The 17,686-nt window shown below is 41.9% G+C and overlaps 2 protein-coding genes across 8 annotated transcripts in view; both read left to right on the top strand.

Annotated features, from left to right (window-relative positions):
- Positions 1–3,042, top strand: part of mbnl2 (muscleblind-like splicing regulator 2) — a 48,274-nt gene extending 45,232 nt beyond the window's left edge. For 4 of the 7 annotated variants that reach the window (XM_080835036.1, XM_080835034.1, XM_080835031.1 and 1 more), the window contains one exon: positions 419–559. Coding sequence is in view for 2 of the 7 variants with exons in the window: in XM_080835033.1 (XP_080691159.1) it covers positions 419–433 (15 nt within the window). In the remaining 5 variants the exon portion in view is untranslated. Of the gene's footprint in view, positions 1–418 lie in introns of all 7 variants that reach the window. The other 3 variants (XR_013968584.1, XM_080835033.1, XM_080835035.1) reach the window with 3 other exon arrangements.
- Positions 3,043–6,307: 3,265 nt separating this feature from the next.
- Positions 6,308–15,044, top strand: rap2ab (RAP2A, member of RAS oncogene family b). Its single transcript, XM_080834394.1, has 2 exons — positions 6,308–7,180; positions 14,500–15,044. Exons 1-2 carry the CDS (start codon positions 6,867–6,869, stop codon positions 14,735–14,737), a joined length of 552 nt encoding a protein of 183 aa, XP_080690520.1. The 5' UTR covers positions 6,308–6,866; the 3' UTR covers positions 14,738–15,044.
- Positions 15,045–17,686: the final 2,642 nt, after the last annotated feature.

Raw genomic sequence — 17,686 nt, 5'->3', positions numbered from 1 at the left:
ATGTTCCCAGTTACTGACCCAGGACCCTGACCCTGTCCTCTCAACCCATGGTCAAATTCCCCCCCAACTTCTCCCCTACTCATAAGGACGCCCCAGCGCTGTCATTCGTTGCGCTACATTTGGACGACTTGATTCTGCAAAAGATTTGCTCCATGTAATCAGTCCAGTTCTTTAGTCTTCTACCTTGAAATACTTTTTTTTCACACTAGTCTATGCGCCATATGTTGCACCAGTCCATGTTTGCTCTCTCATGATTTAAAAAAATAATAATAATGATTCCAATGCCAAGTAGACAAATACATTGTGTGTGTGTGTGTGACATTGGGTGGGGCTGGGAGGCTAGTGAGAGATGCCTACGAGCACAGTGTAGACTGATTCACCCACTCTTTTGTTCTGTCTTCTCTCCTCCCTGAAACAGATCATCCTGAATTAGGCCACAGGAGGGGAACTGTGTGTCAAGAAGCTGCACTAAGAAGCCCAAAACAGTCCATCTGTAAATACTACTACCCCACACCCGTAGAGCTACAGCAACCTGCATGCTAAAACTACACAACCTACCAATCAAACTGATACTTATACCATGTGAAGTGCTGATGTAATATAAACAGTGTAAATGTACTGCTAGGGGGGAATCTACATAAAGACATTGAAATGATACAATTGGACTATGACGAAGAAGAGTTGAAGAAAACAAATATGTACAGCACATGCGTTCTCAAGGCGGAAAACAGCGATTTCATTTAAATGATTGTTCCTTCGTCAGGTAACGTGAATCCTTTTCATATTTGTTTTGTTCTGAAAATCTGACTCTGCACAATGTTCATCCTAGGGAGGAGATTTAAAAAAAAAAAATGTCTTATTTGCACTGTTCTAAAAGAAAATAGTGCTTAATATAAAGTGCTTGATTGTTTTGAATGGGAATAGTCACAGAGAAGTCCCTCAAAAGCATGTCTTAGAAACCCGCTGATCTGGCTTGCCTATAGTTTGTGCTCCAGGCATGAGGGATTGCTTGATTTATCCTTTTTTTTTATTTTTTGCTTATTCATTTTACTAATTTGACAAACAGAAACATGAATGTCAAAGGGGAGACCAGCTGTATTTTTTTCTGTTTTTTTTTCTGATGATCAGCTGTAGTTTTTGTGTCTTCTGGAAGTGCTCCCCTTGCCAAACCTCTGGGACGACAACACCTTTCTCTCATTGTGTCTCTGGACCTGCTTGAAAAACCTCAACAGTGGGAAAGTAAACATTCCTTTTCCATCCAGACATTCTACACGATACGAACAAAAAAAGGGGGGGGAAATTAAGAGATTTGTTCCAGAAAGAAATATGCGCACTGGCTACCGATGTGCCATAATCTTGATTCTGTCTGTGACTCCAAAAAGGACTGTATTTTTTCTGCTACATTGTTGTCGTTGTTTTTTTTTTTGTTTTTTTTTTCTCCCTGCGTTTTCCATAATTTGGGGGCAGGAGGACTATTTGTGTGTGTGCATATATGTGTGTGTGTGTGTGTGTGTGTGAGGGAGAGGCCATGTGTGTGTCTGTGCATCAAGGGTGAACGTTAGGGGGAAAAAAACATGTGGCCATCTGGGATTTACATGTGGCTTCTAATCTGTGCCAAGGGCTTATACCAAGCTGGTAAACTGCTGAGAATACATATACAGACACGTACGTACGCACGCACACACACCTTGTGTATCCTATAGGCCCATTTGTCCTTAAAGTCCAGTCTAAGGGAGCACTTACACCAATGAGAGAAGTTGGATGCGAAACCAGAGGAAATGGAGGGGGCACAAGCTAGAAGTGCTTAGGCTCCCAACGGGGCAGGAGTATTTTTTTCTTCTTTTTTTCCTTTTTTTTTTCTTTTTTGTCATGCTAAAGGACTTTCTGTATGGAGGGCTATCTCTGACTGACTACTGCCAGGGTGCTCTCTCCTGGAATCCTGTTTTATTTGACAAACAGTAGAAAAGTGCCTAAACATAATCTTTTACACAGCAGACATCTTGAGAAGATGCAGGTGTCTTGGAAGGAAGAAAAAGAAAACTCCTCCACAAGCACTCACGCACATACTTACACACACACACACACATACACACACTCACACACACTTTGGAGTTGTAAGTCCCCCAAATAGTTTGACATGTAAGAAAGTTTTAAAAAAAGGAGAAAAATTCTTCAATGGTTAAACACATTTCATTCACAAATGATGGTTAAGTCTGTTTCACCATGTTATAATACATCATTCAACACCATATGTACTTCTCACCAGAACATAACTGTTGACAGACTGATGGGCAGAATGTTCAGTAATTATTTGATAATGTAATCTTTGTTTGTAGTATTGTTTATTTTTGTAGTTCATACTGGAAAAGGTAATTGAGTGGCAAAGACAAGAAATGTAATGTGATGTTATTCATTGTCTGTAATATGTATATATCTGTGTGTATCCATTGTCATTTCAATATACTCTCGATGAACACCTTAAGTGACATACAAATAACAAACACCAAGATCATTCAAGTCAGGACTATCACCAGGGCCAGTGTGTCTGTTTTTATGCCATGGTATAGTCCCACTCTTGTCAAATCAATTTCCATTTTATTATCTTATATATTTTACTATTTCTCTACTACAGAGTGTATTTTGCTCTACAGCAGTAGAACGGACGAGGAAGTACACCCAGCCTTCTATTTCCCTTTCTCTCATGTGTGGCTACGTATGTGGGTGTGTACGGAAAAGTGTGTATGTGTTTGGGTAAAGGGTATGTGAGGGTGTCTTGCATGCATGCATGTGTGTGTATGTGCACATGCCTGTGCACATGTTGGTGTGTTAAAAGAAAAAAAATCAAATCGGAATCATGATGTATTTTCATGGTGCTTTGATGAACACAGACAATCCACAGACTTCTTTGGTTCCACAAGATTAAGGCACTGGTCTTATTTCTTTTTTCTTTTCTTTTCCTCTACCATTTAGGTTTCTTCACAAAAGTTACAGTTTTAATGTAATTTTTGATGTGGAAAGTCATTTAAATATATTTTAATTTCATTTATTTGTTTTGTTAAATAATAGTTCTAGAACAATGTTGTAACCTATATTTTAAAATGAATGTAATTTATTAAGCTGTGCTTGTCTCTGCATGGTTGGTCCCTCAACTGACTCCCCAGAGGGTCAGTTTTGTCTGTGAGAGCAAGGAAGAGAGACTCTGACTCCCTGATGGTCATTGGCTCTCTCTGTATGTTTCTCATCCTTTCAGCAACAGAGGACAATGCATTGCAGTGAAAGCAAGGCTTTGGAATTGCTTGTATTATGTAAAACAACAACAACAACAAAAATGTTTATTGTATAGGTAACATTTTACCAAAAAAAAAAAATAGAAAAAAAAATACTTTACACTGTAGTATAATAGTTATTTCATAACAATATTAAGTTGTTGCTGTGGCAACCTGAAGTTGCAATGACTAAAGTTCGGTATTTTTGTAAATGTTTGTTCAGTTCATTTTTTTTTTTAGAACACAGTACAACATTAGATTGTGATGCAGATATGGGATCATTTCCTGTTATGTTGAGATTGTATACCCTTTTTTCTGTAGGATTTATCAGCCTCTGTATCAGTGTAAGTTTTAAGATATGATAGGAAGTACTTGCCAATTGTATTTAGTGTGAAATAATTTAAGAAATAGTCCACCAACAATATAGTTGAGCCATAATCTATTCAGATGTTCCCCATTTAACATGATTGACTAAAGGAACTCCTGGTTTTATGAAAGGCCAGTGATAGTTTATAGTGAAATAAATATTGCACTTTGTTCCCATGTAAAAACAAAACAAATTGATGCACACTGAGTATGGTATGGTATGGTATGGCAACGTAACAATATCAAGCAGGTTATTCTTGTTCATTGCTACCCATGACAATATAGAATATAATATTCAACCAGCATCTTGCATGACATCATCACTTCAAATTAGAGGTTAATTATACTTAAAATGACAGTAATAACAATAGAAAATATAATAATGATATATTGAATGTGTGTTGTAATACTAAAAAGTATATAGAGATATATTATTTTACAAAGAATATGCTCATTATACACAATTCTGTAAGCCCCAGGTTGGGATGTGCTACACCCAAATAAAATAGAAATGTTATGACAAGTCCAACTTTAGTTAAGAGTTAAGACGACTGATGGTGTAAGTTTAAAAAGAAGCACTTTCTGAGCAGTTTGATCGACTGAGCAGACACAGCTTATCCAAACACCTTGCCTTACCTTAAGTCCACTGTTCTTAAGATTTTATATTTAACAGCTCTTAAATGTAAAAGGTTGAACTGAACCAGTCTCTTTTTTGTTGTTGTTTTGGGGGAGGGGTGGGTTGGGGTGATGGAGAAGAAAAAAAAAGAAACCATGTTTTTTGCTGTGAGGCCAAAAGGATTAACTGATTTCCGAGATTCATAGAAGTTGAGTCTCCTTTTCATTTGTTGTTATAATTGTCATTGAGAATTTGGTGGCCCTTTCGTGCCATAATTGGTTTCTGACTGAGGGGCATTTATGTATGTTACTCAATTTTAATCACAAATGCAGTTGCCCATCTGTATCACAAAATAATGACAAGAAAACTGAATGACAGCAAAACCAACTCCTTGGATAACCTTTTTGTGTAACCATTTCAAAACCATTATTTGTGCATATATATTATGTGCTATTTTATGTTCTATAGTCAAATGTTTTTGGTTCAAGTTAAATAGTGTAAAATCTATTGAAACAAATAAAAATATAAGGATTTCATTGGTCTTGTGCGTACTTGTTATGAGAAAATTACTTATTGAGTGGAATTCACTGCACATTAACATGAAAACTCTGAATCAGCCTGATGCATAAGGGGTGTTTTTGGTGAAAGATCATGAGGCAGGCACAAAACAGCATTTATGCATAGGTATTCCTAGACTGCCCTCTTGTGGAGACAACTGTTACTTGCAGAGTTATAGTAATTACTGTTTTCATTTATTGGAGTGCACTGTATGTTGGCATAACAAATTCGCTTTTTCCTAACCTAAATGCTGTCAGTAAAATACACAACATATTCGATTGGCTGTTTTAAGTCAGCGGAGTCACTGCAGGTAGGGTGAAACTTACCATTTGGTCAAACAGAAAATGAAGCCATTGTCATCTATTCTCTATAAAGTCATAAGGGGAACGTCAGATGAAAGACACATACCTGTATAATAAACACGTCCAATGGTTCTTAAAATTGGAAAATAACTTCCTTGAACTTTTTTGCCTCCATTTCTGTTGAGTTACTCTTGGTTATCCCAGATGGTCTAATGAGATAATAAGTTAATTTAGTTCTTATACCTACACCCATGTCAGGACTACAATGTCACATGGTAAAGTGCTGGGCATGAATAAAACCGACTGCATGCTAGTGTGGTGTGTCGAACGGCAGGCTTCATGATAGTTTTGAGATTGTTAACATTTCACGGGTCACATAGCCTAGGCTACTACTTTTAGCATTACATGTTACAAAACCTTTTGGATAACTAGAGTAAAGGGCATCACTTGTATTTTAATATAGTTTTTTATACATTATTTATTTGTTATATTTTTGTATTAACGCCAGTCAGGCTATGTATTTCCTAAACCCCTTACACCTCAGGTAAACCACCATGCTTGGAGTTAAAAGGTACCCATATCTGCCAGCATCAGACTGTCGTCGCTTGTGCCTTTTCCCAAGTAGGCCTACATGACAGCGCTAGTGTGGGTTCAGGCCACTTTTTTCTTGGACAAAGGTGGAAGACTGGATACAATCTGATCTTAAGATCTGAAACTTTTTCTTTATTGATACCCAAATAATGTAGAAACTCGGACGCAATATAGGCTTCCAGTATGTTCAGATTAAACGCATCCTTTGCGCGATCTATTGGTGGCGGTACCATGTTACCATAGAAACAGCATCCGGGATGGCACTTTCCCCTCCTACTTGGCCACATTCCCGAGCGACAGCTTGTATTGGTTACAGCTCAGTGGATGTCAGCATCTCGTCCACAGAGGCAAGAGACTTTTAAAGCGGAAATCCAACCCACTGGAATCACGCTGGCCTAAAGAGCGCACCAGAACTGTGGGCGAGGCTTACAGCAAATACTCGAGCCTATTGGAGTTTATGTACATCTATTATGTGGGAAAATACCTAGGCCCATCCATCTCACTGGTACGGAAGCCGAGTGGAGACTATGATTACGCGTCAGTGGGTCTCCACCCGACTGTATGGCGACCGCGGATGTAGTCGTTGGTGAGAGATGAGCGAGGAGGACTTAAAGATGCGGAATATACGGAGAGGAAATGTTTATTGTGTCTACTTTAGGCGGGGGAACTACTGAATTGAACCAGCGGAAGGTTCCTGATAAAACGTTGGAGAGTCCACCGAATTTAAGAGGAGTGCAGCTTGTGTAGTGGCAGCAAGTTTATGTCTATTTCAGCTTAATGTGGTGATCTGGCATTGTCAATTAAATGTCGTTTGTCAGTGTGTCACGCTTTTGTAGCTTATTATTGTGTATGCCCGTGTGCCGTAACCTACTTTAGCATCTGACAGATTGCTCTACATATCAGATCTGCCAGTCGCCAATTTCTGCAATGAAGTCCAGCCGTTGCCGACGAATCTTTGTGTTCCGCTTATTTATTTTCAGCAGCTGAATAATTGCTAAGCTATAACCAGCCATGCCCGGGCCGAGCTTCTATTGTCTTATTACAGGATGTAATGCAAGTTTTGCGTTGCATTGCACCACGCTAGTCGGTTTTGTTCATGCCCAGCGTTGCTCGCAGGCTGTTAGCCTTTGCTCTTTTTAAATTGTCATTAAACACACCAGAAGAGCAATGCGTGAGTATAAAGTCGTGGTCCTTGGGAGCGGTGGAGTCGGGAAGTCCGCACTGACTGTACAGTTTGTCACTGGAACCTTCATAGAGAAGTATGACCCGACAATTGAGGATTTTTACCGCAAGGAGATAGAGGTGGATTCCTCCCCCTCCGCGCTGGAGATCCTTGACACAGCTGGAACAGAGCAGTTTGCCTCTATGCGGGACCTCTACATCAAGAACGGCCAGGGCTTCATACTCGTCTACAGCCTCGTCAACCAGCAGAGCTTCCAAGACATCAAGCCAATGAGAGATCAGATAATCAGAGTGAAAAGGTGAGTTAACTGAAGCTGGCAAACAAGATGTATCACGACACTCTACAGTATGTCAGGAATACAGTAGGCTATTGGTAGTGTCCCTATACATGTCTATGGTAGTGTCTACATTACCAATAGCCTACTGTATTCCTGACATACTGTGCTGTAACCAGTAATTAGGGACCAACTGGGGTATTTTGCAGTTATTACAACATTCTTCCAAACCACTGGCACTTCAGGTGTGTAAGTCTGTATCCCAGCCAAGAAACTTAAAGGAAAGCGCCACCCTTCATACAGACCCCTCAGACCCTTTTAAAGAAAAGAAGATTATTACCCAACATAGACTAGTTAGGGCTTGTGTCCATGCACTTAGGGTGTTTGTGTGTGTGTGAGAAAGAGAAAGGGAGTGTGTGTGTATGTGTGTGTTTATTAGCTGGAAAGGCAGGGGGGAAGAGGCAGTTGTCCATAGATGCGGTAAGTGGCAGGTGCAAGTCCCAATGTCTTTCACCATTATGGTAATAGAGAGGCCTGTTATGATGTCTATGCATCTCTGAACCCTTTAAGATTTTCATTATAACCATTTCCCTCACATACAATCTTGTAAGCCTGAAGAGCCGAGGTGGTCCACATGTGGGTCCAGATGTGTGCTGTGGTTCACCTGAATGTGTCTGTTCAGCATTCATTTAATTTCACTGCTGCCTGTTTGGAGTCCAGATGAAGAATGAGAATGTCTGGGGAGAGCACTGTCAGATCCATATTCCCCTCCTGGTAGATGTTAACCAGCAGCACCATGTGCCTTATGGCTTTTCCGTGTTGGACTTCTCTGTGAGGCCTTAAATGAGGCATTCCCTGGGTCCGGAATCTGGAGTTTGGAATGCCCCACAGGAGTAAATATTCCTCATGAAGAGAGGATCACGTCACTGCTGTGTGATGTGATGTCCTCATTCCTTTCAGGGTAATGCCTGAAACCGCTTCTTCTAACTCAGTACCCCTCCCTCCCTCTCTCTTTCTTTGGCTCTGTGGTGCAGTAGCAGGTGTGGAATGTATGTACGTATCTATAAATGGATACAGTATAGGATTAGTGTGGTATAGCATAATTACAGTTTAGTATAGAACAGTATCATATGGTATTGCTTGCATTTTACATTACAGCACAGTATGAGGCCAGCAAAGTGTGTGTATGTGTTAGTGTGTGAGTGTGTGTGTGTGTGTGTGTGTGTGTGTGTGTGTGTGTGTGTGTGTGTGTGTGTGTGTGTATGTGTGTGTGTGTGTGTGTGTGTGTGTGTGTGTGTGTGTGTGTGTATGTGTCCGTGAGTGTGTCTAGATTTAAGATAAAACAGTCCTAGTTCAGGCTGATCACCAGTGTTCAGTGAGCAAGGTGCAACATGTGTGACATGCATCTAATGCTGAGGCCCCGAAAGAAGTTCATAACAGGACATTTATAACACTCTCAAGCCAGATGCACTGAAATCACTGACATAAAAGTGCTCTGGAAACGATTAGAGCTTCACATCTGGATTTTACTGGTGACCACATCTTTACTATTCAAAAACTAGGACGGCAACTGTCTTTCTTACACTCACCTTTTTCATGGCAAATATGCATGTACAGTAGGCTATATGAATGTTTAGTCCTTTAAAGACACTTGTTCCTCTTACCTGATGGCTTTATATGTTCCCAGAAGCTCTTGAGTGGACTGCTTTGTGCACTAATGCCTACTTATGCTGAGAGGTTTGAAAACAGACACTCAGCATTTGTGAAATAGTATAGTATCTGCCTGTGGCATGCTGTTGTGTGCCAGAGCTTGTAAAGTAGAATATAGTCCACTGGCAGATGTAGGTGATCTCTAGGTGTGTTTTTCACGTATAGGACAAATAGCCTGAATTTCCTGCTGAGGCAGCGAACAGTAATGCGCCACGCTGAGTTTTGCCCACTCACCAAAACATAATGGGATTTCATTTAGCAGGGAGCCAGAGAAACATCAGGGCTGCATTAGCCCGCTATAACCTAAAGCCACGGACCACTCTTGGCAGGGAAGTCATGGGAATGGGAAGTGGAGGGGGGATCCAAGTGTGAGGTCATCTGTGCCCCCCCCCCCCGCTTCCCCTTCCCCCCCCACCACCATCCCCTCAAAGACTGGAGGAAAAAGACACACTGCTTGTACTCCTCTGGTTTGGCTTGCATTACTCATATGGGTTACAGGTGTAAGTTGCTAAAGGGTTTATTATCCATTTAGTTATGTACGGAGTACTTATTATGTGGCACTGCATTTCATGTAAGGAAACATTTACAAGCTATGTAGTAATGTAGCTAGGTAGTTGCTTCATAATATTTCTCGGATTCATAGATTGTGTTTCCTTAACTTGTAGTAGCTAAAACTGACAGCCATCCACAACATGCCATCCCAATGAACATTATGAGATGATTAAGTGCAACTCTTGACCTATAGATGTGCAACGAGTCAGCAAAAACCAACTGCCTAAATGCAGTTAAAAGTCAAAAATATGAAAAAGTTGATGTTGGTGATGAGTCAATAACGACTGAGACAATTTGGGGGGCAAGACTGATATGGTACATCAGGATAACAAGCTCAAATGTGTCATAGGAGACGTAGTCTCCAGGCCATGGTGTGTGGTGGGAATACTTGTGTCTTTCTGTGCGAATGGAGGAAGTGAATAAAGCGCATATGAAAAGTATACACACAGTTTTATGATTTAGCACAGTAAAGGAAAACACAGTCAGATACTACACTTCTAAGCTATTCTATTAAATCTGTTTAGTTTTCTATGACTTTCTTTGCAGTCTGTACAGCCATACAGTCAAACAGCCAGTACATTCCTAATCCTTCTGAAGCTCACTCCTTCCTCCATCTGTTTTGTTTTCCTGGAGTTTTTTTTTTTTTTTTTGTCTTTAGCTGTGAGTTTATCAACAAACTACTTTCGTGTCATTTTTTCCACACGCCCTGGGATCTGGGTTTCACGTGGCATTATTTCTGTGGTGGATGGGTGGGCGGTGTGAGCTGCAGCCTAACTCTGTATGCAGTGGGACTGGTTGACGGCTCATAGTCCATCCCTCAGTGGTGGAGACACATCTCTATCTCTCTATCTCTCTCTCTCTCTCTCTCTCTCTCTCTCTCTCTCTCTCTCTCTCTCTCTCTATCTCTCTGTCTCTCTCAGTCTCTCTCTTTCTCTCTCTCCAAAACAAAGGGAAAGGACTCACGCTGTGTTCCCTGTGTGCAGTGTGAAGTGTTCATATTCTCTGGGATGTCTGTTGTGATTTTTTTGCTGCTTGTGGAAATTAAACCAGATGGTGCTCTAGAAGATGACGTTACATATTGAGTGTAATAGAGAAGGAAGCTGTGCTGGTGGTGTAGAGTAACTGTAGCAGCAGTCCTGTGAAATCATTTGAAAGGAAGCAAGCAAGAGGGTTATTGGTTACTGTTGCAAATTATTCATATTTCAGTGTACTCTCGTTGGGGAGAGTTGTGTGCAAACTGTCCTCCGAGTTACTGTACAAACAGTAGTCTCCGCAAGCTAAAAACTGTCCTCCGAGTTACTGTACTAACTGTAGTCTCAGCAAGCTCTTTACAAACTGTCCTCCGAGTTACTGTACAAACAGTAGTCTCCGCAAGCTCTTAACAAACTGTCCTTCGAGTTACTGTACAAACAGTAGTCTCCGCAAGCTCTTAACAAACTGGCATTTTCAGTTTAGGCATTACAGTAATAGCAGGCCTGTAATATTAACTCTCTTAGTGGCGCTCCTCCGCTGTTTTGCCTGTAACATATTTACAGCTGATTTGTTCTGTTTCCCCTTTGTTCCTTCTAATATATATATATATATATATATATGTATATTTTTGCCTTAACTTCCCCAGCAGCCCTCTCACAGCGTGAGTTACCCCCTGCCAACATTTACCACCCAAAAAAACAATCCCAGCATGCTTTGTTTCGCGCAACGTCCCTGGGGACACCACATCTGGTTTAGATGCTTCTGAGCTAAACGAGGGAGGGGGTGGGGGGGGGGATGGGGGGGGGGGGGGGGTGATGTTTGGTAGGATGGCTAACGAGCATCTACATCCGCGGATGAGCACTCGCTGCTGCGGCGGAGAGGACAGTCCTAAGTGCTGAGCACTGGCAAAAGAGCAGCGCAGCACTAGGGGAGCGGAGAGGAGACGGGGAGAGGGGAGGAGAGGAGAGTGGCCAGAGGGTTATTGTGCTGTGGAAAGTGCATGTCAAGGCTTAATTAGTGTAATTGCTGCGCAGTGTACAATGGGGCTTAGGGGTGGTTGATGTAGCCTCATGCTGTTTATGGCTCAAGGCAACATAATGAAGAGGTATATACTGTGTACATGCTCTGTGCGTGCAGAACTGATGTCTTTGACGGTCTTATCAGGTTTTAATGCAAATAACAAATAAATAAAATTACAAAGTTGATCATCCATGATGTCTGCATGCTTCCTACTCATGAGAACTACAGTGCTGCCAGAAAACTCGCTGATGCGTTTCAGAGGCTGAGTGACTAAACAGTGACCAGGAAACAGCAAGTGGAAGGCCTAGTTGGTTGCCAACAGTGTTTAAAAACTTGGTCATTAAACTTTTGGGAAATCTAATAGTTTTTATTTAATATGGACTTCCATGCTACTCTCCTGTATAACTCGCTAAAAACTATTTTGCACTTTCTAACTGCACTCTACATACTACTAGGGGAAAGGATAACCTCTAGTGACCTGTGGATTGGATTATTGTAAAGCAAGTATGCTACACTAAATGGTGGAAAAACTAAATGATTAAATTCAAATATGCCCATGCAGCAGCATATGACTTGGCAGCAAGTAAAGTGAATATACATAACAATTGCCTAAATAGAAAAAAAAGATATGCTCCACAGAAATGTATTTTTACTAATTGAGGACAAAAAGTCATTTATGATCCTTTAGCCATTCATCTAACACACTCAATTGATTTAAATGTCTGCAGACCTGGCCTCGAATATCACTGCTGAGTTGTACCTCCCAGCCTTTTGTTCCTTTAAGGTCTTGTACTGTGTGTGCCTGATCACAGAGTGCCGGTGAGGCCCCTTCTTTTTGGCAAGCCTTGATTGCACTCACATTCACAATGGTGCACTGCTGCAACCGAACGAGCACCGCGACAGGGACGGTAGTTTCCCCCTGTGTATCGCCTGGGTTATTTGTGGGGCATTCGTTCCCCCTGCCGATGTCCCCTCTCTGCCTCCAGGTGACATTTCGTCTGTGTAGCACTCCCCGCCCACACTCTTCACACCTTGCCTGCAGGAGGCTTCCAGAGCCCCGTGGCCCGTGCTGCGCGTTTAAAGGCCAGTGCTGCAGTCCCTGGGCACGGGGGGGGGGGGGGGGGGGGGGGACACCCACCACGATCTGGTTGCCTCCAGAGCGCCGTCATGCTACAAGGATGTTTTGGGGTTGTGAGAAAGGAGTTTATCCTCTTACAGAGATGTGTAGTGTTGCCTGATGCCCAGCTTATCACATGCTATTCTTTCACTGAATGTAAGGAAAGCTCTAGTGCATGGGTCTTCATTGAACTCAGCCAGCGAGTTTAAATTCATCAGTCGTTAGCCACTGCAATACAGCTAACTTCCTCGAGCAAACCTCATGCTCCTCCAGTCCCCTCTTCACACAATGGGGTGTCACGGACAGACCATCACTCATGGAAGCCCACCCCCTCCAGGGATGATCCCCCTCTCCTTAACGAGACTAATCGCCCAATGATAGTTTCTTTTTTATCCCATTCCATCCATTCATCTGTTTTTTTTTGCGGGCGGAGCGGCCATAATTCTCCCCCTCTCCTTCTCCGCCTGTCCCCCCCCCCCCACCCTGCTGATGATGACTCAGCTGGTCTGGGTTCCCGGGGCCACGCTCTGACAGCTCCACTCCCCGCACTCCTGGCCTTCTCCACCAACGGACAAAAAAAATCTTAAAGAGGGTCATTTTTCAGGGGCCACCATGACAGATCAATATCTGTGATTCGTAGAACGTTGGGGCCGTGATGAATGGCCATCGAGAGGTGAGGCTACCTATTTTGGGATGTCCAGGACCTTTTACGACCCCTAGAAACCACTGATTAGGCCCAAGACCTCGGACAGCCGGAATGGGAGAATAAATGCATGTGCCAATTTTTTTCTCTCTCTTCATCTTTTAAGGCTCTTGCGACAGATTCTCAGGGACACTCAGACATGGCTTAACTCTCTTTGGGTATAATGTCATGTACCGAGCTCACAGCTGGCCCTGAGAATAGTCTCCAAGGTTTATTGTTTATACAACGACCCGGGCCAGTAGGCACTCCCAGTAGCAGATGTGCAGGCGAGCTCTGGACAGGATGTGAAACAGAGGCCATTACAGCTACTCGCTGACAAACCTTAGCTTTATTCAACTTGGCAGGCGAGGAATAGAGGGCGGCTGTGGGTGATGAAACTACAGCCTCTGTAAATGTATGTAGACACAAGAGAAAGTCCTGACGCTGGCTGCCTCTGGAATGGATGTAGACTTAATCTGGCTCAGTCCTGCACTGCTGCCTCTCCACCAGGAAGCAGGAAGTTCCAGAACAGCAGCAGACAAAATGAATAGAAGATAGTGTGTCTTGTCATTTTACAATGCAGCCCCCAGTTCCCAGCAGGATCGGTGGGAGCACAGGACGTTCAATTATGCATGCATCCATTGCATGACTCTGAATGAAGAATGCTTGAGAGGGTTCTGTATACATTTGATAAAGTTTCTCAGCCACAAGTGGAAGAGGCGCCGGAAGCTTTCAGGACATTTGTTTTGCATGATAGCACTACTTAAAGGTTAAGTGCGTCCTTGTCAGAAAAGGTGTGGATGAAAAAATCAAATACGCCTTGAGCTGTCAAGGTCACAGGGGTATTTTACTGCTGTGATGAAAACCAGAGTGCTTGGTGTGTTACATTCAGTGCACTATGTCTATAAAATTAGTCGACGAAATGTAGGTTCATAACTATGTAGAGGAAATGCTTTGTCCTCTACATGATGTTGAAGTGAAGGCAGTGCCGGGCAAATGTATTTTATTAATTTCATTCACACAGTAATTGAGTTTTGCTTTCTGGTATTGATTAAAAGGTTGAAAAGCAATGTGCAGTGTATTGTGCTTATAAGAACAAATGTGTCAGATATAGGATAACCATGAGAGACTTTGGTTAATGGGGAAGTACTATGCAGAATCTTCAGAATTATATTGCCACAGTTGTCATGTAGAGCCCTACTCTCATGTGTTTCTGTTCTTAAGACGCAACCATGCTTCTGACACTAACCTCCGGTTTTCCTTGACCTGCTTTCGCTGTGTTTGGCTCAGGTATGAGAGAGTGCCTGTGATCCTGGTGGGGAACAAGGTGGACCTGGACAACGAGCGGGAGGTGTCGTCGAGCGAGGGCCAGGCACTGGCTGAGGAGTGGGGCTGCCCCTTCATGGAGACCTCGGCCAAAAGCAAGACCATGGTGGACGAACTGTTCGCCGAGATTGTCAGGCAGATGGACTACGCCTCTCTGCCGGACAAGGAGGACCCGTGCTGTTCTTCCTGCAATATACAATAGCTTTCCTCCCCTCGTCTTCAGGGTTATGCTGATAAGTGCGGGGGAGATGTGACCATTTTGAATCACCATTTAAGAAATCACATTCCATCAAATGACACCAGAAGGAGCTTGTTGCGATTGTCTCTCAATCTCAACAGAGATGGAAAAGAGAATTGCAATTGGTTTTAAGTAGCAAAGTTTACTCTCCACATGCACGTCAATAACACGTGGCAAAGTTATGTCTGATTTCTCACCCTTTCAGTTTGGTGTTTCAAATGAAGCCAAGTGGTTAACGCATATAACTAACAGGAACTGGATCAAACAACATGCCAAACCGTGAAACCGTGTGTTCTCCTTCCCCGTTGTTCTTTATTCTCTTGACCTAAATTGGTCAGGAACATCCAGTGTTGATCACACAAACTTGTCATGTGCCATTCAAGCCCCCTCTGAGGTTGAGGTCCAGTTTGGTCACCCCAGTGACATCTTCGGGACAAGACACAGTCTTATCTGAAACGATAATGAGCACCCGATTGGTTGGAGTGCTGGGTGTCTCCTGGAAGGACCATTCTAGGCCCATTAAAGTGCTCAGGGGCATTTATTAAGACTCATCAGGGAAATTAAGCTGAATGTTGGAAGGAGCTTGATTCAATACAGTAAAAAAAAAAAAAAAAAAAAACAGTAGACTTTGAGATCTAAACCTGGGGTGGCACTGGGTGGTCGGTATCCCTAGTAGAGCCATCATTCTACCCAAATGTTGAGAATGTGAAACGTATCTTTTTTTTGCCTCACTTGTGATAAATCAGAGTAATGAAAGAAGAAAGACATGCCCTCTTTTAAGTTTTATAAAGAGTGTCAAAAACAAATTGGTTTTTTAAGGCGAATGTTTGGTTAATCACTGTTTTGCCAGTTGACATCAATAGCGTAAGACATGTTTTCAAAATAGTTACATTCAAATGGAAAGTCTTGAGAACACTCCACCTGTGTGTTTAGAATATCCTGATTTTACCATGACAAATCAGAATAAATGTAAGACAAATTGTATATAACACAATTGTGTATATTTTTTATGGAAAATGCTAAGTGTAAGTGGATTTATCAAATATGTGCATGGCTAATTTGGAAATCACATTGTTTTCTGTTCAGGTTTGTTTGTTTTTCACACCATTTTTGGTGTCTGTAGAGATGACATCATCTGGAATATTCCAACGGATCTACACTTTGAATCAGATGTTGAGGCCTGCGACTACATGGCCATGTGGATATATGGTTGCCTTTTAACCTTCACCATTGTTTTTTCATTTTGTTTATTTTGTATTTTCAAGCGAAGATTTAATATCATCACCTAAGAAATCTTTTGTTTTTAAAACCACAATAAAAACACCCTCAACACCACTCTTAACATAGCAGTCTTTCTACGGGGCTCACTGAATGGTTCCTGTGATAAGGATCTTCTAGCGAAAAAGTCAACCAACATCTTTCCTTTCTCTAATTCTCTACATCCTCCTGTCCCAGTCTTCTAAAGGTATTGCTTTGTAAAAATAATGAATGTACTGAGAACCAAAAGTGCACTTTGGGTTGACATTTGAACAGAACCCTAGCAACATCATATCTGGCACACACAACCCTTTTTTCCTCTCTGTTGAGTTCCAGATTGGCTCGAAACTTTTATTGTGTGGGTCTGCTCAAGGTTTTACTCGTTAAAAACAATATGGAAGGAGTTGAACTCCACGTATAATGAGTCTGTGGATTTCGCTGGCCATTGTGTTATTTACATGCAGCCTCTGTAAACAAACCCCTGGCCAGGACTGTTACTTATGTTCCCCATGGAAGCCATATCTCACAAACAAACTGCCAGTGAAGCACTACCTGGTAAGCAATGCAATTACAGAAGGAAAAGTGCCTTTGATCTTATCTGGACATGTTATTCATTTTGCCCTGCGGATCAGGGTGTTGGTTTACAGTAATAGCCTCTTTGTGGGAGCACAGGGGTTGGAGCACAGGAAACAAACAGATTAGCCCCTGTGATGTGGTGGACATGTTCATATTTAGACCTGGTTGTCAGGAAAATGACCCATATATTTGGGTGCCACGGCTGTAACACTGATGTAGAAAATCAAATCTGGCTAATAACCATCATATTGACATAAACACTAGATAGCCTATTTCAACACTGAGGCTAAGCTACACTTCACAGCTGCAACAGAAACTGCATTGGAGACTATGAACATGAGTATCAATTTCACAGCACATGCTATCTACTGAAGAATCTATTGATAATGTAAGGCAAACCAACAAGTAAATGTCGACAAGAAACTCATACAGGAAATCTCATGGCTATCTCAAACTATCACAGCCACGTCAACAACAACACAAAAGTTCTGTTGCTGGTGTGCTGCAGTTCTTTCCCTTGCAGACAAAGAGCCCATGGGAAATCAGTCAGCTGAAGGTGGCGAGCTCACAGACTGCTCCGGGATAAACTAGATGTGAGGATATTTTGACATGTTTTTTTGTTCTGAGTGCACATGCACTATGGCAGCATCAAACAGCATGAAATTGTTGTGACATTTTGACAGCACCGTCCCTTGAATTATTTCTCCATTTTTCCAGTTTTGTGTTTTTTTTTCACAAACATTATTTCCTGCTGGTCCATTATAGGTATATATGTCTGCTTGTCTCAGGCAGGCACCAAATACTGCATCAATGAAGGGGTATTTAATGTAACAGTATGACCAGTGGTGTCACAAAAACAGTGGTGTCACTTAAACATCCACAATTCAGGACTGTCTGTCAGTAAGCGAAAAATATGAAATATCTAAGTAATCAGAGCACTGAATATATTCACAAAAATGCCCCTTTCTGATACATTTTGTGAAAAAATTCATATCGGTATTTAGTTTTTACTTATATGTATTCTATTTTAACTGGTCATATTTTTGCCAATAGACAGTCTCTAAGCACTCTTTTGACAGT

This window comes from Sprattus sprattus (assembly GCF_963457725.1).
Source record: "Sprattus sprattus genome assembly, chromosome: 3".
Lineage (NCBI taxonomy): Eukaryota > Metazoa > Chordata > Actinopteri > Clupeiformes > Clupeidae > Sprattus > Sprattus sprattus.
This window is presented reverse-complemented; position numbering and strand designations above follow the sequence as displayed.